This window comes from Petaurus breviceps, unplaced genomic scaffold (genome assembly GCF_028583685.1).
Source record: "Petaurus breviceps papuanus isolate PSGF00001 unplaced genomic scaffold, PetGlider_PUasm1.0 181, whole genome shotgun sequence".
Lineage (NCBI taxonomy): Eukaryota > Metazoa > Chordata > Mammalia > Diprotodontia > Petauridae > Petaurus > Petaurus breviceps.
In genome coordinates this window covers 13,116,062-13,140,547 of record NW_027185784.1, presented here as the reverse complement: position 1 = coordinate 13,140,547, position 24,486 = coordinate 13,116,062, and the positions used below count along the sequence as shown (strand labels likewise).

Genomic DNA, 24,486 nt, shown 5'->3' with positions numbered 1-24,486 from the left:
CAGGGTCACACAGCTAGTGAATGTCTAAGATCAGATTTGAACTCAGGGAGATGAAATTTTCTGACTCCAGGCCAGGAACTCTATCTGCTGTGCCAGCTAGCTTCCCCCAAATTAAAATGTTCACATAATTTTCTTTTTACATTTAAGAAAGTTTTGTCTTTAACTAAAAAGGCACCCTTCAATACCATTATCTTAAGTTGAAGTTGTCACATTTCCAAGCACCACCTGATGTGTGAAAGAAGGAAAAAAACAAATTGAGCCTTTCCAACTTGTACCTTCCATTGGAGAGTGGGTGTTGTCATCTTATCTCAAACTTGAAAAGCAAATAATAGAAGCAATGCAGCCAAGAAAACATTAGCAATTCTGGGAAGAGCAGATGACTCACCAGCTCATTGAAGTCATCTGACCTGGCGCATTTATACCCATAGGGGTACATGAGCAGCTGGGAGTAGCTGTGGAGGGTGATGAAGGCTTTGATTTTTCCATGGTTCTTAATGAAGTCCACAACGGATTTCACTTCAACTTCTGAATTGGCACTTGGTCCATGGTATGAGTCAGAGCAGGGGTTCTTACTGGCTCCAGGTCCTATTGACAATTAAAATATATTCAAAGGAAAACTCAATTCCAAGGAGATAGAGGTCATTAAAATCTTCCTCAAGGAAGCCAATAATCAGTTGTGAGAGGGCAGGGCCAAGGAACCACCTACAGAAAAGCAGCAAGAAGTAGGACTGGATGGTCTTTAACTACCTCTCAGCGAGGTGGTGCAGTGGATAGAATGTCTGTCTATGATGCCTTCCCAGGCTCCTTGCCAATCCAATCCAATCCAACAAGCATTCCTTAAGCATCTAGTACATGTAAGGATGGGCACCAAGGTGGCACAGTGAATAGAGTGCCAGGCCATGGAGTCAGGAAGACTCATCTTCCTGAGTTCAAATCTGGGCCTCAGACACTTACTGGTTGTATGACTGTGGGCAAGTCACTTAATCCTGTTGGCCTCAGTTTCCTTATCTGTAAAATGAGTTGGAGAAGGAAATGGCAAATCACTCTAATATCTTTGCCAAGAAAACCCCAAATGGAGTTATGGAGAGTCACACACAGATTAAAAATGACTATTTCATGGGAGCTGAAGAGGGCTACACCAGCCCATATGACTTAGGACAGAAAGCTTACTATAGAGATCATCCAAGCCAATGGCACTCATTTTACACAAGAGGAAACTGAGACCCAGAGTGGACAAGTAACTCTCCTAAAGTCACACAGGTATTAAGTGATAGAGACAAGATTCTAATTCAGTTTCTGTTTCCAAATCCAGACTTTCTCATGAGAGAGATGGGGCATAAAACAATCTGTCCCGTTCTTAGTCCAACAAAAATAGTTCACAGCATCTGAGTAGGAGGCTTACTCAGGACTTTTTAAATTCATTTGTTAGGGTTTTTTTTTCAGATAGGCAGTTATAAAGAAAAGGGGGGAAAAACACTTGTTCTCTGGGACTAAGTCTCCCACCTCCAAAGCCTGCATCCCAATTCCGGTTTGGATCAACACCAACACAGAGGCTTCCAGAAATTGTGGACCGTGTCTTCCTCCACATGCGATTCTAGGAAACCCAACCAAGAAAAACATAAGAAATGGTCCAGGAACACAAGAAGTCTCCCTTGGACCTTCCCCCATTTCTCCACTACCTGTGGACCAGGGATGGTCCTGAAGTGAGAACCTGTGGCTACAGTGAAACAGGTGTCTGATTACAGAGATACTTGTCCCTGTCATCTAATCTTTCTCTTCTCTGTCATTTGGCCAAGGTGACAGATTAAACCTCCTACATCTCTTTAAACAACATACAGACAATAGATCTGTAGTTTGGATGTTTGGGGGGTTTTGGTCTTAGATGAAGGGCTCTTGTGTAGTGAAAACATGTTTCTCAGTATGATCTTTTAATGTTTTCTTAAAAAAGGTAATTCTCTAATGTCTCCTAAACTTTATTTCACTATCTCAAGGCCTAACTTTGGCATGTGAAGCAGTTTTAATTTTCTATGGAAATTTACTAGTCACTTTGCTAAAAACCTCCCAAGCTCTGGCCATCCCTGACTATGTATTCTTTTTTTTTTTTTTTTGTAACTCAATCATTTAGTAAGTCCTCAATTTAATCACAAAGTACAAAGTTTATTACTCCACCCCGGATAGTACATTCATTTAGTCAATCACAAAGTCTTCTCTTTTATCAATTAGAGATTAGTTTCCAATCATAAACAAAGTACATTCAATTGCTCAGTCACAAAGTACAAAGATTAAAAGTTTTCCACCTCTGGATCACAACTGAATTACAATATCATCAGTCACCACCAAACAGCCTCTCAAGGGGAAGTAGAGAGCACAAAGGCCATCCACCCCTAGGTCACAACTAGGTTACAATATCATCACAGTTTTCAATACCCAAGGAGAGGTCTTTTCTTTGTCTTGACCTGAGGCAAGTTCACAGCAGTTTCTGTTCCTGGGAAGACAAAGCTTAACAAAGCCACTATAACTTTCATTCACATTGCCTGCATCCTCTTCAATTCACTTTCTGCCTGTGAAATCAACCTAGGCCCAACAAGGTCTGAGGCCTCTATCAACAAACGAATCTGACAAAGTAACGTCAAAACAGACAGACGAAATACCGGCACCACAGTCATGCACCTGACTATGTATTCTAATAGGCTAGCATCCTTGGCATAGGGCCAGCAGTGCTAAGGTGGTCATGGAACTGGGATATTAGGTGGCATCTGGAGGTAAGGCCTATATATAGTGACTTAAATGTTCAAGGGGAAATGCCCTATCCTCCCTTCAAGGTCAGGGAGAAACACCCCCCTCCTCATTTCAAGTCAAGGAGGAATACTTTGCTTCTACACTGTTGTCCTAAAGTGGGAATACCCCAAGAAAAAAAAACCTATATAAACCATACTGAAACCCCTAACCAGTGAGCAGTCACTGATGTTCCTTAGACCGCCTGATTGTCTCCCACTCTTGGCTGAAGCCAGAGAGCTCCCTCCTGGTCCCTCAGAGATCATTTACCCCAGGGATTCCTGGGGCTTTGTCCTCCTTCCTCTCCCTTATCCCCAGTTAGGTTTAGATGCTGCCCCTTTCCCTTCCTCTGGAGCCACCGCTGCCTACCCATGACTGTCAGCGTTGGTGACAACACGCCACTAAGAAAGCCTCCTGTAGTGGCTGTTGGATTCATCCCTTCTTGACAGAATCCAAACGAACCAGCTGGATGGGCAAGTCTAGCGGGGGCCACAGGTACCTCCCCATAGTTCATGAGCCACTGAACAGAACTGTAACTAAGTGTCCTGACCACTGCACCCCCATAGACAGGGATGGACAGGCAGCTTGGTGCTACCTCTCCTCCTCTTAGATGGAAGGAAGAATCAGGCCACTGAAGCATGTACCCATCCTATACTCCATCCTCTTAGCTCACGAACTGCTTATTCACTCAGCCAGGCAGCTGCACCAATATCCTGATGAGTGTGGTGCTGTGATTCAGGACTCAAAAGCAAAGGCTTGGCTGGCAGACCTTGGGGTTCAAAGGGAAGGCCTCTCCCAGTCCACTGGATCCATGACTTGCTGAGCAAGGCTGGGACTGGGACCCTCAGCAGTTGCATTAATATCCCAGTGAGCATTACTCTGTGATTCAAAATCCGAAAGTAAGGACTGGGGGTCTCAGCCTCATACCTCAGCAATAGGAAACTCCCTTTTGCCTTAGATCTATAAGTGTTACTAGGGACTCTGGCTGTTGTTACAGAAATCAGGGTCCAAACCATGACTCTGCTTCAGCTAATCAGTCTTTCCCTCCAGTGTCCAGGGAAGGGTTCTGCCCTTCAGTAGTGAAAGTGGCTATCCAAGTAGTATTGCCACCACCAAAACACCTTGCCATGGTAGCATGTGATTTTTGGGAGCCACTCTCAGATGTCTGTGATGGTGGCAGTATTAGAAAGGATCATGTCTTCATACATGACCAGGGCCATGATTCCACTGGTCTGAATACTCTCCCCATCCAATGCAAATTACGCCCCCTCCCCCTCTTCTCATCTTGCACAGTTTACATCCTCCTTGGTGGATCTATGCCTTTAATATCTCAGGTATTCCAACATATGTCCTTGTTTGTTTTCCTGTTGTCTCTCATTCTCCCTACATGACTGGCCCAGCTCCTTTTCTCATCTTCCATATTAGTAGCCTCATTATATCACCTATCTAAATTCAGTCGTAATTTACTTGTCAGGGAGTATAATTCTTCTTCACTTTGCTGTCATTCCTACTACCGAATCATGGAGGTGATTAGAAGTCCACTCAGCTGCCCACGTGAAAACCATACTCCAGGAGAGCAGTCAAAGGGTCCTGTGGGACTGAGATTACTCCTAAAGTCATTTTAGACTGGAAAGCCTCTATTTGGCTGATCTCAGAGTGAAGTGAGCTCAGGAGACTTAGAGAAAATTAAAAACAGAAAAATCAACTTTTGTTTTTTTAAGATCAAATGTGTTTTCCTACATCCTCTAGTTATCACTGAAAAGTCAAACAGGGTTGCTTACTTTGGTGTAAGAGAAGACATATCCATCTGGGTTTGTAACAGGCAATAGGAAGATATCCATTGTTTCCAAAAGGGCTGTGATTGATGGGTCCTTTCCATAATCAGATGCAATCTAAAGAGAGACAAAATACTAACTGTAGGATCACTTTTCCAGGAAACCCGGAGATGTAATGTTCCAGTTATGTTTACCAAAGTGTAAGCTACAGCTACTCTTGTTGTTATCGAGGGTTCTCTAGGTATTCTGTTGTCTGATCTTATGTAGAATGTTTATTATAAATATGTTTAACATGACTGCACATGTATAACCTTTCTGTCCTGGAAAGGATAGGGGAAGGAGGGAAAGAGGGAGGGAGAAAAATTTGGAACTCAAAATCTTATAAAAAATGAAACTATCTTTACATGTAATTAGAAAAAATAAAATATTAATTACAATTTAAAAGAATGTTTATTATAAAATAATATAAATAATTTCTTTTGCTTCTGGCCTAAATTACTTACAGACCTACAACTTAATTTAAAAAGAGGCATCACTTTAGTGACACAGAATGGTATAGTAGATAAGTGATAGACAGTCAGGAAGGCCTACATTTAAATCCTGTCTCTAATACTGTGTGACCATGGACAGGTCATTTAACCTCTCTTAGTTTCAATTTCCCCATGAGTAAAATAGAAATAATAATACGTACTTCACAGGGTTGTTATGAAGATCAAATGAAATCATGTACGCAAAGTTTTTTTTTTTGCAAACGTTAAAGTACTATCTATCATTTATCATTATAATTATTATTGGAAGGGCCTCAGAAGTCATCTAAAGCATGAATCCCCTCTATATCTATGACCAATGGTCAGCTAGCGTTTGCTTAAAGACTTCCAGTGACAAGGAACTTACTAGCTGCTGAAGCATGCCATTCCAAGACCAATTTCAATAGGAAATTCTATCAACCCAATGACCAACCATGCTTCCAGAGGTCCCATGATAAAAACTGTTCCATCCACCTCCTGACCGAGAGCTAATAGATTCAGCATACAGATTGAGATACATATTTTTTCAGATATGCCCAATTTGTTTTGCTTAACTGTATATTTGTTACAAGAGTTTTCTTTTTTTAGGAGACAAGAGGCTGGAGAAAAAAAATAGATTGGTAAATTTAAAAATACATTAAAATAAATTTTTAAAAGAGGCAGGAGGTTCCTTAATTGAGACCAAATTTTTCTCCATCCACTCATAAAGTTCTGTTCATTTACCCCATTTTTGCCCCCTGAGGTCAAATAGACCCTCAGCCTCCTCCAGTGTGACAACACAAGCTTTATTCATTCTGGTAAGGTTTTCTGCAATGTAAACCAGGTAGGCTCAGCAGTCTGTGGGATTTTTGGCTCCCCACTCTGATGGTCCCAAGGACCAAAAGAATTTGAGGATTCTTTTTTTTTTGTTTGTTTTAAGGGATACTCATCTCCTAGACAGGGTGGTTTTTTTGATAAGACTTCACATCCACATTAATTGGACTATACATATAGAATTACAGGCCCTCGAGTTGGAAGGGACTTGAGTCTGATTCATCAGTAAACAGGAATTCCCTCTACAACATTCCTGAGAAGTGCTCATCCAGCTTCTTCTGCCTTAAAACCACATGTTCCTTCCATGCAGAGTGCTGTCTTGGACAGATTCCAGTTAAGGGATTACATTTGCTTGTTTACGCACCATTACAGTGCAGTTGTGAGTGATATTACATTAAAAGCTTCTTCACTTATGGTCATTAGCCATCTTGAAGTATTATTATTCAATTGTTGAATAACTATTTTGTTCCACTCCAAAGAGTAACTACATTTTAATTGTATTGGGAGTGGAAGGTCTGGGAGGAAGGAGAGGCAGTCTCCCAGAATTTATATACATGATCTCACTTATGCACAGAGAACTGATGGAGAAGGATTTCTTTCACCAATGCTTTAACATTCTGATGTATGGTGTGTCATTTCTGAATTACCTAAGAAATACTATACTGGGTCAAATCCAAGCCAATGTCCTGTTTCTGACATGAAAACACTGAAGGTCTGGGAGGTCCCATGTGGTAGAATACGGTAAGTTGTCTTTTTGTTGTTGTCATTCCAACCTGTAATTTTGTTGGTTCATATAGAACTTCCAGGAAGAAAATTCCCTCTTAACAATGCTGGCCAGAGACTCTTCTGTAACTTAGAGAATTACCTGAGAACCTAAGTGACTTGCCTAGGGTCACAGTGGAGGCAGTATGGGTAAGGGGCAAGGCTTGAACCTCTAGAGGTCCTCTGGTAGAGATAACTTACCTCTAGCTGCCCGACTAGTACAAGTATTGATTCCACAGCACCGTGGAGTGTGAAGCTTGTCATTATCATGTCATTTGAAGGATGCCATAAAAGTGAGCTTACGCTTTAGAATGCCAAAACTCTTATTTTATCTAAAAGTTAACTTTTTAAAGCTTCAGTTTCAGTATTCATGCTAGTATTCCAGGTGTCAATGAATGAGACAACCCATTCTTACCCCTAATGATTTTTGCAAATGTTGATCATTTAACTTCTTAGCTTTTATTTTTCCATGCTGGAGTCATCATTTTTTTCATAGTCTGTATACTGAAACCCCTTCTTTCTCTTGGAGGGGGTGGTAAGACTACTTACCTGGAGTAAAAAAAAAAAAATCTGGGCTCTAATACAATCTCTGCCAGCAGAATGTGAGCTACTTGAGGGGAGGGATTAATTAATTTTTGTTTTCATATCTCAGTGCTCAGCACAGTGACTTTTAAACAAGTAGGTGTTTGATATAGATTTGGTGAGTTGAATTTTAGCTATGTGGCCTAGGGCAAGTTGCTTTAACTCCTTGAGACTCAGTTTCCCTCATCTGTATAGTGAAGTCCTAATCTATCTATAGATGGAGAGAGGGAGAGAGGGAGAGGAGGGAGAGAGGGAGAGAGAGAGGGAGAGAGAGAGAGAGAGAGAGAGAGAGAGAGAAAGAGAGAGAACGTTTAGGTCTCTTCCAACTCTAAGACTGAGAGTAAAGAAGTAGGTTCTACTCTAGCTCTGTATTTCTGAGGGCAGCTGGGTGGCTCAATGGATACAGCAACAGACTTGGAGACAGGAAGACTTGAGTTCAAATCTGACCTCAGAAACTTACTATCTGTGTGCAAGTCACTTAACCCTGCTGGCCTCAGTTTCTTCATTTGTCAAATGAGCTGGAGAAGGAAATGACAAACCACTCCAGTGTCTTTGTCACAAAAACTCCAAGTGGGGTCACAGAGAATCTGACACAATTGAAAACGCTGAACAGTAACAATAGCAAATCTTGAGAAAATTTTCTGCTTCACAGTTTTACCCTCTTTAAAATGAGAGGACTGGACTACACGATCTCCCAGGTCCATTCTAGATCTCAGGGTTAACACGTAAACTTCCCTTCTCCAGTCATATTTCTTAAGACAAAATGACCAGATATGCACATGGTTTTCTAGGTGTGGGTACAATGCTAACCTGACACATTATAGAAATAAAAGCAAAAAAGGGATTACTGGATGGATTACTGGTATATCAGTACTGACTTTTTTTTAATGCATGTTCTGACCCTACACACATGGAGGAGTCAGATGTGAATGCAGGAAAATAAAATCCATAATTTTAGGTGAAATGACCTGATTGGCTGTCCACATCGCTGTAGCTTGGGTAACCCACTCTCGGGCGTGGATCCCTGCATCTAACCAGATGGCAGGCTTGTTTCCTCCAGTGCTAAACTGCAAAACAAGAGGTAAAGTGTGAGACCTTAACCTATCTCCACTCGTTCTTTTCCTATCCCTTACTCCTCTCCCATGACCCCTTTCCCATTCACTTTCTTTCCCCTTGTTCATTTACTTTATAGGACACAGGATAGAATTTGACTTGAGCACTGATGTTTCTGACAGTTTTTGACCAAATGTAGGTAATTCTTTTCCCTCTTTCGTTGGTTAAAAATGTAGCATTTACACTACCACCTTACGATTTAGCCCTGGTTTTTAAGAAACCAGAACAGAATAACAAGGGAAATCATAGAATTCATCTCCCTTGAGGTTTTTAAATTATGAAAGCTATTATATTTAGGGGATGATTTATGATATCCTTCATGAAGACAGGGGAATAGGTGGGATAATTTCTGGAGGCCTAGTACAGATTAAGATTTTATAATTTAATAATTAATTTTATAATTTAATCTGAGATGATACCTTTGGGAATTGGATCAGCAGAATCTGGGAGTAGGGATTAGGAGGATGGAAAAGTGAAATATTTGGGGACTATCTGCTTCCTTTTCTGGCTAGTAATCTAGCCATAGGTGGTAAGCCCCATACCATTCCTATTGTTCCTCATGTTTGAAATTTTGGAATCATCTTCAACTTTATAGTCTTCGTGATCAAGATCTATCGTTTCTCCCTCAGGAATCTCTTTCATTTAGCCCCTCTTTTTCTAGTAAGGGACTACATTACTAGCTTGTGTATTGAAGTAACTTCTTAACAGATCTGCCTGTCTCTAGTTCCCCCCCATCCTTCCTACCCATCCTCCATAAGACCACCAGAATGATTATTCTTACGTAAAGTTCCAGTCACATCACTCATTGGCTAAAAAATCTTCAGGGCCATCCCATTGTCTATCAGGTAAAGTTCAGATATCTTTGCTTAGAATTTAAGGCCCTTCATCGTCTGAAACCACCCTTTCTTTCCAGCCTTATCTCAGTATCATTCCCCTCCACATATTCTACACTGCAACAAAATCACAGTGCTCTCTGTCCCCCTCAATAGACCCCTGCTGTAAGGACCTCAGACTCCCATCCCACTAAGCAAAGAAGCCCCTGGTGAAGCCTAAATCCCCCCAGCTGAAGTGGAGAATTCAGTAAAGGCCCCTCTTCTCATTACCTGGGAGTTTGAATATCAGCAAGCCACAGCTTTCCCAAATGTTCTCCTAGCAGCCGTCCTTAGACTTTGACCTACACACCAAGCTCAGGTTCTCCTTTCCCTTCCCCAGTGTCTGCTCTTACTTGACCCAGGTAAGAACCCTATATAAATGCACCAGGCTTTGCCAGTTTTGACATCCCCTTTGATCTAGCATCCCAGCAGGACCACTCTGTTTCCATCTTCCTTGACAGTCATTCATATTTTCCCTGTCTTGCTTTACTTTCTCAGCTGACTCCTATCTTGTGTTGTGTTCTGTCTCACAAGCCTTCTCCCCACTTCTCCTGCTGTACCTTGGAATCCTTAACCTCACTTAGACTACATTAACACACCTGTAGTCAGTAAGACTCCTCTTCCTGAGCTCAAATCTGACCTCAGACACTTCCTAGCTGTGCCACCCTGGGCAAGTCACTTCACCCTGTTTGCCTCAGTTCCTCATTTATAAAATGATCTGAAGAAGGAAATGGCAAACCACTGCCAAGAAAACCCCAAATGGGGTCACTAAGAATCAGACACGTCTGAAACAACTGAGCAAAATTCTCCTTTCTCTATGTCTATGCTCATGCTGTTGTGCCCCATGACAGGAATACCCTCCCTTGCCCGTTTCTCCTATTGAATTCCTCCCCAACTTTTAAAGCCCCATTTTAACCTACCACTATATAAAGCCTTCCCTGATCACTCCTTACTCTACCCTAATTCCAGGTCAGCACTGATCTTTCTTCTCATGCCTCACATTGAAAACAAAAACATAAAAACCTGGTTTGCAACTCTTTAATGAACTTAAATATAATACAAAATATTGCATATTGGCGTTTGTATCTTATTCAATTAATCAAGGAAATCATAATAGTCCTCTATTAAACTGATCCATGAAGGGAGGGGCTATCTTATGTATATTTTGTGTTTTGCCCTTTACCTAGTAAAGTGCTCTTATATATATAGAAGAGCATTATTTTTTGTTGAATTAATGGATTGTTAGTTCATTAATTTTACTGAATTGTTACTTTTATTGAATTATTATTAATTATTATTATTTTACTAATTTTTGTTGAATAAATGGATTAGTGAATAGTCATATCTCCCCTACCAGACACAGCTTCCTTAAATATAGGGATGCTGTTTTTCATCTATCTCTTCAGCTCCCAGTCCCTTATTTTACCCATCATAGAGTTCAATCAATTTTTGTTGACTCTTCATAGTACCTTGCTGCTGTCTGGAGAGGAATGAGCAACCTACTACAAACATCTAAATCATTTAAATGCAGGGTACCTTAAGCACGTTCATGGGCCGTTTTTCAAAAGAATATCCTATTTGCAGTTTGCTCACTAGATCTGGGTACTGTTCAGCAAGGTTGTCCATTTCTTGGAAAATCTGAAATATTAAGAGTACAGGTAAAGCAAAACTTGTTAAATCAGCTAGCATTTCACCTGAGGATAATTTTCTTTTTCCCCATCCCATTCCACCAGCGCACCAAGGGCAGTTTGGTTAGCCATGCATTGGGGGATGTCAGTGTTTTCATTTGAGATAGTTAATAATGAACCACACACTGCTACTCATGGTTCAAATCCCAGAGCCAAAAAAATAGAACCATTTTGTAGCAGAAGGAGAAATATGTTTTCTTATCTCCATGACAAGAACATATTTCTATCTTAACTATTCTGGCTGGAAAACTTTCTAAAATGGTTTCCCTATCTCCTTGAACAGAAGAAATTGAACACAATATTCAGTAGAAAGATTTTTGTAAAATTTAAGTAACATTCCATAGAATGTTAGCTCTCTGAGGACAGGGAAATGCTTTTGGCTTTGTCTTTGTATCTTTGTCTATGTATCTTTACACATGGTAAACACTAAACGCTTGTCAAATGGAAATAAATTACATTTTCTTGGTGATAAGTTCTTTCTTCCTATCTCCATACACTACCTTCCTTTTCATCCTTATTCCCAGACAAAGCTTCCATATACCTGTTGAGAGCACCAGAGACAACCAGCAGGTAAAGTTAGAGAAATGGTAGCAGTAGGATCCCCTGCCCCAGGCATTCCCCACAGCTGCCACTTTAGTGGCCTGATCCTTAGTATTTTCCTAATTTGAGGAATCATGTTTTCAGGTCTGATGGAATGCAAGTGTTCTTAACTTTTTTTGTATCATGGACCTCTTTGGCAGCCTAGTCAAGCCTATAGACTCCTCAGAATCATGTTTTTAAATGAATAAAAGACATGAGATTACAAAGGAAAATAATTATCCTGAAATAATTATTAAAATACTTAAAAAAAAAAAAGAAAAGAAAACCAAGTTCATGGATCCTAGGTTAAGAACTCTTGATCTAGAGTTTCAGGGAAGAAGTTGAAGACAGGGGCTAGCTCCTTAGAAAGCTAAATGCTGGAATGAGGAAAACTACCCACTTCTTAAATTAAACGGCCTAAAAAATTCACCTCTTCCAAGGTATGGTAGGTTTCAAAACTGAAGCTGCCACTTCTTTCTTTTCTTTGATGAAAAAGCATCTCTTCATTCTCTTTGTCCAGCAGAACCTAGGATAAATTACTTCCATTTATATTCTGTTTGTGGCCAACCATTGGCATATGAACAACAATGAAAGAAATGGGAACCAGAGAAAATGGACTGAAATCCTAAAGTAAGTGACAACCCAGCCACTAGCAACCACTTCTTTCGCTTACTATATATGCCAGATGTGGTGCTATACATTGTCCTCAAAGGATGATCAACATCAAACTACAGGTTACATTTTACCAGCAATTTTCTTGGTTAAAAAAGGCAAGAGTTGGTCAATGGAAGGAGAACTTAAGCTAGCTAAATCACTTTATGTCAAAAGCATCCCTGGCCAACTAAGAGGTTAATTTGCATAATGATAAAGAACTATGCTTCTGTTGGAAGAGCCAGGGTATTTTGTCTCCATCTCCCACAAATCAAAATGGATTCATTTTGTAGCAAGGGGGAAGCAGTTAATGTTGAAAAAACCTGAGGCCTTCATGCACACTGACCTGTGGTCCTAGCTCCTCAGTTCTAGGAATACCCAGAAAGCTATCTTCTTATCTCCCTCATTATCTACAGATTTCATTCATAAGAAAATGGAAGGGAGGTTTCCCCTTCCTATGGTATGGCTCTACCCATTGAAAAGTGGTCAGTCAGTTGATTTCAGAATCAAGTGGGAGTTTGGATAAAAGGGAATAATGAGAATGACTTTATGATAAGTTCATTTTAACCAGATAGGCTTGGAAGAGGAAAGGGCTTTGGGGTACTCACCTGCACATCTTCAATCATGATGGAATAAGGAATGCCATGGGACTCCAAGAAAATTTTGACTCCTTGCAGTCTGGAAAAGGGAATTCGGACGTGTACCTTCTCCCCTGCAGTGCTGAGGGGCTTCCAGAAATCAAGCTATAAAGGGAAAGAGCAAAACCAAGCTGGGACGATCATTCCAGGGCAATGCACCTATTTTCACTTCACCTCCTTTTGATAATCCCTTCAGTAATACTATAATATTGCTATGGGCAGTCTGAGTACTGAAACCATCAGCTTACTGACCCATTATTAAAAACTCTATGATTCTTAACAATGATTAGACATTATAATGGATTGAATAAAAAAGACAATTCAAAACTTGTGGTTGTACATCATAAAAAAGTTCATCTATTAGAATGCAATAATATATTACTAATTTGTAAGTAATACCTAGTCAATTTTCAGAAGTTTTAGCTTTTTCAAAATATCTCTTTCTACTGTTAGCCCCACAGTAACCCTTTGAAATAGCAAAGTCAGGCATGAGTAACCTCATTTTTTCAGACTGGACCTATGAAGCTCCCTCTACCAACATAAACTGACACATACTCTACAATTTATGGTTCTAGAAAGTCACCTGGAGCACTGAAAGGCTATGGGACTTGACCAGGGTCACACAGTCAGTCTATGTCAGAAGCAGTCACTATCCCCATGCTGCCTTGCATCCCTATTTTACAGAAAGGGAAATGGAGGCCCAGAAAAGTCAAGTGATTTGTCCAAAATCACATAGCTTATAAGAGGAAGAGCTAGGAATAGGACCTAAGACTCTTGAATCATGGTCGCATATACTTTCAAATAGAGCCTGAATTCTGAAGTACCTAAAGGGGAATTAATGTGGTAAAATGGAAGGGGATGTTAGATCTGTCGTAAGAGGCCCTAGGTTCAAACCTGGCTCTCCCACTTACTCCCTGTGTGATCTTGAACAAGTTGTTAGATTCCTGTGGGATTCAGGTTGTTCATCTGTTAAGTGAAGGAGTTGGACTAGATGACCCTAAGATTGTTTCTAGCTCTAAGTCCATGCTAATACTGTTACACTTGACCAGATGTATTTCCAGAAGGAGAATTCCAATCACCCTTTCTTAACTCTACATAAAATCCGCCTTGATAAGCATGGATCCCACCAGAATAGGTACCTGAAAGTAAGCTTCTGTTTCCAGTTGCCTTAGGGTTTTAACTTGCTCTTCATTCCTCGGTGTGATCTCAAGAACCTGGTCCCTGAAGAAGACAGAAGGCCAAAGGAGTCTTTAGACACATAGTGTTCCCTGTGGCTGCTTTCTCTTGTCATTCCTCAGTAGGATAAGTGTAAGGCTACAGATCAATAATTTCACTGGCAATCAACAGGGAAGAAATAATGTGCTGGGAAACCTATGGAATGGTTCGGTTCTATTTCTCTATTGGGTTGTTTTGGCCGTGAGGTTTACAAATATGTTATGAAGATTTTTTTAAATTGGAAGCCTGAAGAAACTCACAGCTACAATCTTCTACATTCAGGCATTTAACTTTCAAGACTACAAGCATTGGTGTGATCTTATTAGTAACCTCATTTTCACTTTCATGTGGGCAACCATACACATTCACAGCCATGACAAGAAGGATGGATGCAAGTCTGTGGGGCAGCCTCTCAGGTCTTGTTCACCCCACTGTTGTAAAGAGCTCCTCAGCATTCATTGCATATTTTCACTGTTTGTCTTTAAAACTCAAGTTTTATGTTACAATTATGCCCCAAACATCCTTTGGGCTCTAAGTCCAATTGTACAAAGTCAGTTATGTGGCTCAGTGAGAAAATAAAGGAGTTAAATAAACTTCCTTCAGGAAAGTCTCCAGGTGCTGTTGCTACAAGTTTAGTGTTAAGGAATCAATGATTTGTTATACAGTACAATGCCCCCACACCACCATCTGACACAGTGGGAGATAAAGTTCAGGTTAAATTTTATTTGCTGTACAGTATTTATGGTACTGTAGATTTCATGTGTTATGAAAAATGAATATTGTCTGAAATATTTTTTGGAGATGTTAGCACAAAGAGAGAGAGAAGGAGAAGGAAATGGCATGCCACTCCAATATCTTTGCCAAGAAAGCCCCAGATGGGATCACAAAGAGTCAGACACAACTGAAATGACTGAACAACAACAAAAATAGCACAAAAGGTCACAAAATTCTAGGGAATTACTAGACAAAAAAAACGTTTTGCATGTTACCAATTTTATTTTGTGGATTATTTCATGGTTACTGTGTTAGAAAAAGTACATGTTATCAAAATTAATGTTATAAAGAATTGCATGCAGAAAATTGTATTTTCAGCCTTCTCTAGTGAAATATTATAGGTTTTCGATGATCACAGGAATCTAAACCCCTATTTCCCATAGGTTCAATGTATCAACATTTATATTTTTACTTTTGCCTGTTTTCAAGGAACATTACCCCTGTAAAAGTTGAAGATTGACTGTATATGAAATCTGCTTTATCAATTCTCAGATGAAAGTCTAAAGACAATAAAAATCTCCCAAATTAAAGTCAATTTATCTTCCAGGTACACTGGTTCTCAACAATACCGTGACATCTGACAAAAAGCAAAGCTGTCCTGTGTTCCACACACCCCAAGTATGGGCCGAAAAAAAGGCTTAGGAGATTTCTGTTAATTGAATAGTCATTCAGACAGCAAGTGGTTGGTAAATCTCTTCTATGTCCTATGTAGAAAAATCCAGGACAATCTATAAGTCAGTCAACCCACATGGCAAGAAAGCTGGCAAACTAATTCTGGGAAAGGGGAGCATTCAGAGTATAAAGCACATTCTCACTTGAACTTCTCAGTGTTAATTTGTGTCTATTTTGCATATATTTCATAATTACTTATCTGTATGTGTGTTGTTTCCTCTAGTAAAATACTAACTTCTTAAGAGCAGGTATAGCTTTGTGTTTGTGTTCCTAATACCTAATGTAGTGACCTACTTACACAAGCCAGTGATACGCACTTAATAATGAATCGAATAGAATGGAACTAATCAGCCACAGTTATAGGGAGTAACATGGACAATCCAGCAAAGGGGACAGAGAAGGAGTGGTCCGACAAACAGGAGGAGAACCAGGAGACAGCACCGTCACAGAAACCCAGAGAGAAGGGAGCATCAAGGAAAAGAGGGTGAATTGACAGTGCTAAAAGCTGAATGAAGAAAGTTCAAGAATGAAGATTGAGGGAAAAAAAAGGCCATTAGATTTGGCAATTTAAAGGTCACTGGTAACTTTGGAGAGATCAGTCTCAGTTGAATGATGAGACTGGAAGCCAGACTCCAGAGAGAAGAACAAAGGAAGAGAAAATGAAGCAGAGGTTATCTCTGGGGCATCGAGGTGATGCCATAGACACAGTGCTAGGCTTAGAGTCAGGGTGCAAATCCAGCCTTAGGCTTTGCTACCTCTGTGACCCTTGGCAAGTCACTAAACCACTGTTTGCCTCAGTCCGCTCATCTGTAAAATGGGGATAATGATAGCACCCGCCTCCCAGAGTGTTTGTGAAGATCAAATGAGATAATAATTGTGAAGTGCTTGGCACATAGTATGTTTGCTATTACTATTATCTATTATAGTTTGCCAGGGGGGTGAACTGATCAAGTAAGGGTTTTTTGAGGGTGGGGGAGTCAGGTATAACCAGGTAAAATGTACATCAAGGGTAACCTTGTTAATGAAAAGAAATCACAGACCATGTGGCCTGAGTACATTTAGAAGGGGTGGGGTGGATAATGCCATGCATATTACTTTGGTATAGATGGTATTATCTTCAGGCTGGCTGCCGCCGTGAAACAGGATCAAGCCCTTTGCGCAAGGAATGGGAAGACTAAGGTAGAACCATAGCTGCAGAGATACTTGATTCAGAAGTGCTCTGAGTTCAACCTTCTAGTTCAGAGTGGTATCAGTAGAGGGCTTTTTCACTATGTGACTTGTAGGTAACTCACTCTTACTCTCTTGAGCCTAATTTTCTCATCTATTAAATGATGATAATAAAACATATATTATTTTCTTGCCATTAGGAAGAAAGCCCAATGTAAACTTTAAAGGGCTAGACAAATGTTCACCTATTAATAATTAATTATCATTGACTTTGTTAGGGCCAGGAGCAAATATTACACTAGGGCCTTGTCTGCTCTCAGTACCAGCCTACGCAGAATGCTGACTGACTAGAACGTCTTTAAAATCCAGTAAAAAAAAATGCACCTCCTCCAAGAATCCTTTATTTCTACAGATGGGGAAACTGAGTTCTGGTAAGGTGGTATAGTGATTTGCCCAAGGTCCATAGGTAGCATAGTAGCAGAGTCAGGATTTGAATACAGGTCCTCCCACTTCAATAGCTAGGCATGGAATTATATTGAGCTCTCTCCGAGACCAAGCTAATAATGATGATAACATTTATATTACTTGCTATGTTCCAGGCACTTTGCTAAACACTGCAAATATTGTCTCATTTTATTCTCATGTTGTAACCCTGGGAGGTAAGTACTATGATTATCCCCATTTTACAGATGGGGAAACCGAGGCAAACAGTGGTAAAGTGACTTGCCCAGGGTCACACAACTAGTAAATGTCTGAGGTCTGATTTGAACTCAGGGCTTCTGGTCTCCATTCCCTGTGCTCTATCCACTGCATCCATCTAGCAGTCACCTAACACCTTGGGGCAATTTATCAGTAAAACCTCATGACTGTGAAATAGAGAAAGCTAATCCAACCCCCCCAGGTGATGATCAAATCCAGGACCTGACATCATTAGTTCTATGTGCTAATCAAATGAATTCATCAGCCAAACTCCCTGCATTATTCATTCTCCCTAGCCCATGTCTGGTGCCATCTTCCCCACCTTTCATTCAGCTCTGTAAATGTTAAGTTTTTTCATGTGTGGAGCGTGTCCCCAACTCTTAGTCCTGGGAAGATGAACAAAGTAACCCTCAAGTCTTTTTCTTTAAAAAATGTATTTGTTTGTATTTTTAATGTTTTACTGATGACTATTTAGAAGGAAAAAAAAAAGTCATTTTTCAATTCAACCCTGAAACCACTGAATCCTCTCTTGTAGGAAAGAAAAGCAGTTAAGCAAAACCAGCTGACATCAGACTGCACCTGACAGTGTCTGACCATCCCTCTCCTCTCTCCTGAGACATGTGTTTCAGGCTTTTTCTATTCCATCCCCCCACCAGCCACCGTAAATCTTAGTATTCAGTGGGCTAGGATACTGCTAGTCGAATTACGTGATTAGTGTTGTGGACCTTGGAGGTAGTGAGGGCAATCGGCAACGTTTGTTGGGTCTTTTCATTCTCCAAAGCACTTGCAGTTGTCTATCATTTCATTTTACTCTTAGGACATTCTCATGAAATTTTGTTGGTCAGTCATTTTTCAGTTGTGTCTAACTCTTTGTGAACCCACTTGGGGTTGTCTTGGTAAAGACAAAGATGCTGAACTGGTTTGCTGTTTCTTTCTCCAGCTCATTTTACATCTGAGGAAACAGAGGCAAACAGGGTTAAGTGACTTTCCCAGGGTCACACAGCTAGGAAATGTCTGAGGCCAGATTTGAACTCATGAAGATGAGTCTTCCTGACTCTAAGCCCAGGGCTCTATCCATTGTACCATCCAGCTGCTCTTCTCTCATGAGAGAGGTATAGTAAATAAAAGAAGAGTGAAGAACACTGTTTCCTGGAAGTAAGAAGGGAGGGTCTGAAAATAAGTAAAAAGGCATAGGAAGGGAAGGTGAGAGCATAATCATTAAATACTCTTCCTAATTCATCATTTTATCTAGAGTGGATTCCCATTTTTATAGTCACAAGGAGATAAGAATTTTTATTTTCAATAGTTCAATTGAGCAGACACACATTTGAGAACAACTATATTCAAGGTACTGGGTAGGTACTATAAGAGGTATAGTTAGAGACACAAAGATACAGAGAGAGATCCCAATTTGTGTGAATAATGAATACTGTGAAGGCAGATAGCTAGACTGTTTGAAGTTCAAATCTAGCCTCAGAACTTATTAGCTATGTGACCCTAGACAAATCACTTAAACTCTGTCTGTCTCAGTTTCCTCAACTGTAAAATGGGGATAATAATACCACCTACTTTCCAGGGTTGTTGTGAGGATCAAATAAGATATTTGTAAAAGCATGCAGCTTTTATAAGTGCTTTTATATAGTGCTCAATAAATGTTCATCTCCTTCATCCTTCTTCCCCCCATCAAATGATCTCATGGATTCTAATTCCCACCATTCAAAGTTATAATTATGTAAAATACATAGCATGAATTCCAATAATGCAACCATTTCTCGGGATTCATTATTCAAATTAATGGGACCCAGCTGTAATAAGACAAAGTCCTTACCCTCCGGGTGTTAACCTGTAGAGAACATAAGAGCCGCACACAAATAATATAGTAACAAATATAAAATAGAAACAAGGGAACAGAAAAGAAAGTGAGTTATGAGGGAAGCATAAGAAGGGAAAACTGCATGTGGAGTAAGAAGAGCTTAAATCAGAAGCCCCAACACTGCCATTTATTTGTGGAGAGTTAGGTAAATCCTTTCCCCTTTCTGAGGATCAGTTTCCTGTAAATGAAGGGATTAGGTTAAATAATTGGTTAGATAATCTTCACGAGGAAGATTTGGACTTTAAAGGATGGGTAGGATTTTAATAGAGATTCTGGAGAGGTGGAGCATTCTAAGTACGGTATGAAGGCACAGGAAAAGGTAGGAGGGTGAGGCTTGCTGAGAAGTAATCTTAGATTTAAAAGCAAACAAACAAACAATACCTCATAAGTACTAGTATAAGGTGAGGGAGATGTGGCTAAAGTGAAGTTTTTTTCTGAAAAAGAGCTGGGGTTTTCAGTGGACCACAAGTTCAGTAGAGGTCTCCAATCTGATACGGTAGTCCAGAAAGCTGACGCAATCTTACACTACATAAAGCCTAGCATCCAGGACTAGAAAGGTGACAGTCCTGCTGTTCTCCACCTTCCTCGGACCAAGTCTGGAATATTGAGCTCAATTCAAGGTGCCACATTTTAGAAAAGGTTAGAATAGGTTAGAAAGTAAATGAAGGAGGTTAACCATAATGGACAGGGACTTCCAGAAACTAAGGATATGTAACCAGAAGACATGGGGACATAATAGCTATCTTCAAGTATTTGAAAGACAGTTACGTGGAAGAAATATCGATATTTGTTCTGCTTTGCCCCAGAGGGGACTAAAGTTTCAAAGAGGCAAATTTAGGATTGATCCGAGGAAAAACTTCCTAATTAACAATAAGAATGACCTGGAAGTGGAAGGGTTGCCTTGTGAAGTATTTTAGTCTCTGTCACTTGGACTCATCAGGCAAAAGTTGTATGAAATTTGTAGGGTATAGTATAGAAAGATACTTGCTCTGGATGGCCTCTGATTTTATGATTCAGAGTCTGATCCATTAGGAAAAGTTGTACGGGTGACAGGAGGCAGAGGAGGTTGGGGTGAAAGAGGGGAAGCTTCACTATTTTGTATATTTTGTTACTCTTTCTTAATTCTTTTGTACTTTTCCCTCCTTTTTTCTATCACCCCACTCATTACTCCAATGTCTGGAGCACCACACATATTTTGAGAGAAAGACAAATATTTGGTAGTTTCAGATACCACAACCTTTCTGTGAAAGTAGAAAGAGGGGAAGGATTTGTGATTTCATTAGTATAGGGAACCCTAAGGTGAGAGAATTCCCTCTACCAATGCTGGTCTCTGTAACTTGGAGTTTCAGAGAGTTTCCTGGAACACTAAGCAGTTAAGTAACATGCCTAGGGTCCTATGGTTAGCATGTTTCAGAGTCAAAAGTAGGACCAAGGTACTCCCAGCACCAAGGCCACATCTATCCACTAAGCTGTGATGTCTTTCCCTGATAATATACTTTCTAAAAAAACATTGATGTTTACAGCCATACTACAAAAAGGCAGGCTGAGCCCCTGTGACTTAGGTAACAAAACCCTAAAAACAATTGAAAATAGAACTTACCCAATAAACGTTTCCTGGCAGAATATATACCCAATTAGAACACCAAAGAACAGGATAGACTTCATGGTCAAAGATTTTCCCAAGGGCCAACAGCCAACACCCACCACCGGATCTTTATTTATAGGGACTGTGGCTAGAACTTTGGTCCTCTCTGGACATAAGTAAATTCCCACATGGCAGAATTCCCACCAGTTTCAAGAACTCTCAAGGGGACAGTCAGACACACCTGCCATATTTTTACCAATCAATATATTTTCCATTCAAACGATAAGATAAAAATAGCTATTAAGATTTTTTTTTAGAGATTAGGACTTTTAAAAATCTCTTTGGGAAAGAAAATATAGTTGCCAGAGTCTATGAAGGACACAAAACCCATTTATAGTTGATGTATAAAAGTGACACTTAGGCCTTGCCCAGTGATAGGTAACAGATTTATAATCCTAGAAATTGAAGTCCTTTCCAGGCACACAACAGAAAGACAAATAGCTATTCAAGGACATAATTTACTATATTCTATCAGCTTATTTGTTTCTTGATTTTTTTTTAAATAAAGTACATACAAAAGGACCATAGGATCATCTTACAGATGAGGAAACTAAGTCCCAGAAGGGCTAAGTGACATACCCAAAGTCACATAGATTGGAAATTACTTAGTTCATATCTGGTGGGGCTCCACATTGAGGTTTTCCATTCATTTCCCTTTTCTGAAGCAGTCTCAACAGAAGACTGCCATTCTTTTTAGTGAGTGCCTCTAAAGCAGTGGTATTAAACTCAAACAGAAACAGGGGCCACTAATCCATACATGAGGATCCCTGGCACTACATATTAACTTGGAAAACCATCGATTAACATTATCTTAGGTATTTTTATTTTATTCAGTATTTTCCAGTTACATTTTAATCTGGTTCAGGACACTCTGGGGAGTGATGTGACTCGAATGCAGTCAGTGGACTGTATATTTGACACCTCTGCTCTAAAATAATACTTCCACCTGGTCCCCACCTTAAAAATCCTGGCATATTAGAGCTCTGCTTTTCACTAAACAGTGGAAAGAATGCTCTTAGTGGTTTGGGAAACCATGTTTTATAGAACTTTATTTACACAAAATGGGGGGGGGGAGATACTGAATCTGTGATTTCATTGATGTAATGTAATTCAAGCTCTTCCCCATCCATTAATAGGTCTCATGTGGAGCCCGTTAAGGGAAGCTTGCTTAGGGGAGGCTTACTTGTAGACTTTCACACCTTTTGCTAATTTCTAAGTAGGCATTGAGTCATGAGGGTTGTGATGGCTCTGGCTCTGAGAAGTGCATATATATACTCTGAGTTGGTATTTTGCTTTGGGGGCTCACTTAGGAGAAGGATCTTGTGATTCCCTGGTCGAGATTCTGAGTGGTCGAAAATTCAGGGCTCCCTGACTGCTCAGATGTAAAGGATCTCCTGATCCAGGGATGTTTGTAAAGCATATAGTTGATTCAGGCAGAGTCCTGTCTTTTGGTCTTTATTTCTCTTCTTGCATTTTGTCTGTATTTTTTCTGTTTGTATTTTCTCTGAAGTTCAGGGTGCTGACTTTTCCTCTGACCTAGTGAATGTAATTAAAAAAAGATTGTTGACCCCTTAAACAGTTAGCTTTCCTAGTAAAGCAGATCTAAGAAGCTGTGCTAGCAGCCATGCTATGTCAGTGTGGTTGCCGCTACAATTGGCAAAGGGACTTCTCAGTGAGGAAACTCCCTCCACCAATGAAGGTGAGCACTTTCTCTAACTTAATGTTTGAGGGTACCTGGGGCATTGAGATGGTAACTTGCTTGGATCCTTCAGGAAGTATTTCAGAAGTGGGACTTGAGCTCAAGTCTTTCTACTAGAGGCTGACACTATCCACAAGGCAACATTGCCCCTCGTACAAATCTCCTATGTAACCAGCCCTAACAAATATGCTTTTAAATGTGATGTTATAAGGATTGAGACTTGATTTATCATTTTATTAGTATGGGAAATTCCTAAGTGAGAAAACTCTGCATCAATGTCAAATTATACCTTTTCTGCGATGCATAATCTTAAAAGAGTTGCCTAGAGTACTGAGATTAACCAATTTGCCCAGGGTCACATAGTCAGCATATGTCAGAGGTGGGTAATCTTGGCTTCTAGGCCAGCTCTCTTCCTGCTGCTCAGTGCTGCCTTTGTAACAACTAATAGCAACAAAAATATCACATCTCTTGTCTAGCTAATTCTTTGTCTGCAGACATGATTTTTTTTTTGCTAAGTTTCCCAAGTGCTTATTTGATGAAGAAAGAATGATTTAATGGTTCTTGTTTAAGAAACTTCTTATTTATGGGGTGGCTAGGTGGCACTGTGAATAGAGCACCAGCCCCAGAGTCAGGAGGACCTGGGTTCAGATCCGGCCTCAGACACATAACACAAAAAATAGCCATGTGACCTTGGGCAAGTCACTTAACTCCAATTGCCCTCCAAAAAGCAAAAAAAAAGAAATTTCTTATTTACATATATAAACCTATATCAAATTGCTTACCATCTTAGGAAGGAGGGAAGGAGAAGATTTGGAACTCAGAATTCATTTTAAAAAATGAATGTTAAACATTGTCTTTACATATAATTGGAAAAAATACTGTTAAAAGAAAAAATTGCTTATTTAACTATCTTTTCTTTTTTGGGGGGCAGTAAATGTGAGTAAATGAGCCTAGAAATGCCTAGAAAGCAGGAATGTTGGCCTTTACTGGATCAATCAGTCAATCACCAAGTTTTATTTAGAGCCTAGTAGGTAAACATCATATGAAGCGCTGTGAGGAATTTTTAAGTAAGGGAAAGTCTCTATGGGGTCCAGACCTTCGTTTCCAATTGCCAAGGGAACTTCTCCATTTGAATGTCTTACATTCTGGCTATCACTTTCTATTTGTGTGATCTCAGACAAGTCATTTTCCCCTCTCTGCACCTTAGTTATACCATCTTTAGAATTAATTGGGCTAGATAATCACTCAAGTCCTTTTCAGTTCTAAAGCCTATGTCCAAAACTGACTCACCCTGTTTTCCTCCAAACCTCTTCCTCCTCTGGCTTCCTTATTTCCGTTGCTGGTTTCATCATTCTTCCAGTTGTCCATGTTCAGTTATCTTTGGCTCCTTCCTCCCCCCTCCTCCACAACCAGTCAGATTGCCAAATATTATAATTTCTACCTCTCATCATTCAGTTACTTTCCATTACCATTGTTACTACTCTAGTCCAGGCTCTCATTCTTTCTTGCCTTTACTGAAATAGGCCCCTAACCTGTCTTCCCACCTAGAGTCTTTTGCCCAATAAACTGGATAATGTATGTAAAGAAGTGTGCAAACCTTAAAACACAATATGAGTGCTAGCTGTCATTGTTATTGTTGTTATTATTCAAATACATTCTATATACATATGCCATATTAATCTTCTCAAAATCAATATTCATCTCATTCATCTGCTCAGAAACTTACATTGGCTCCCCATTGCTGGGGTAGTTTAGGAATCTCTAGTATCTCGTCTAGTATCTCGTCCTGCCTCCACTCCCCTTTTCTCTACTCACACAGCCTCTATCTTTTTCAAGGCATCAAGGCCTCACCACCTCACCTGGCCTATTAAAATAAACCCCTAATCTCTCTTCCTGACTTCAGTGTCTTCTCTTTCCAATCCACCCTCCCACAACACAACTGCCAAACTTACATTCCTAAATCACAG

At 40.0% G+C, this 24,486-nt stretch overlaps 1 protein-coding gene across 1 annotated transcript in view; it reads right to left on the bottom strand.

Moving 5' to 3' along the window:
- CPA2 (carboxypeptidase A2) overlaps nt 1-23,871 on the bottom strand; it is a 31,595-nt gene extending 7,724 nt beyond the window's left edge. The window contains exons 1-9 of the mRNA XM_069086987.1: nt 23,810-23,871; nt 13,915-13,996; nt 12,746-12,880; nt 11,917-12,012; nt 10,756-10,857; nt 8,203-8,301; nt 4,557-4,667; nt 1,504-1,594; nt 386-585 (exon numbers count right to left, since the gene is read on the bottom strand). Coding sequence (XP_068943088.1) covers nt 386-585; nt 1,504-1,594; nt 4,557-4,667; nt 8,203-8,301; nt 10,756-10,857; nt 11,917-12,012; nt 12,746-12,880; nt 13,915-13,996; nt 23,810-23,871 — 978 coding nt within the window. The remainder of the gene's footprint in view (nt 1-385; nt 586-1,503; nt 1,595-4,556; nt 4,668-8,202; nt 8,302-10,755; nt 10,858-11,916; nt 12,013-12,745; nt 12,881-13,914; nt 13,997-23,809) is intronic.
- Between the last annotated feature and the right edge of the window lie 615 nt (nt 23,872-24,486).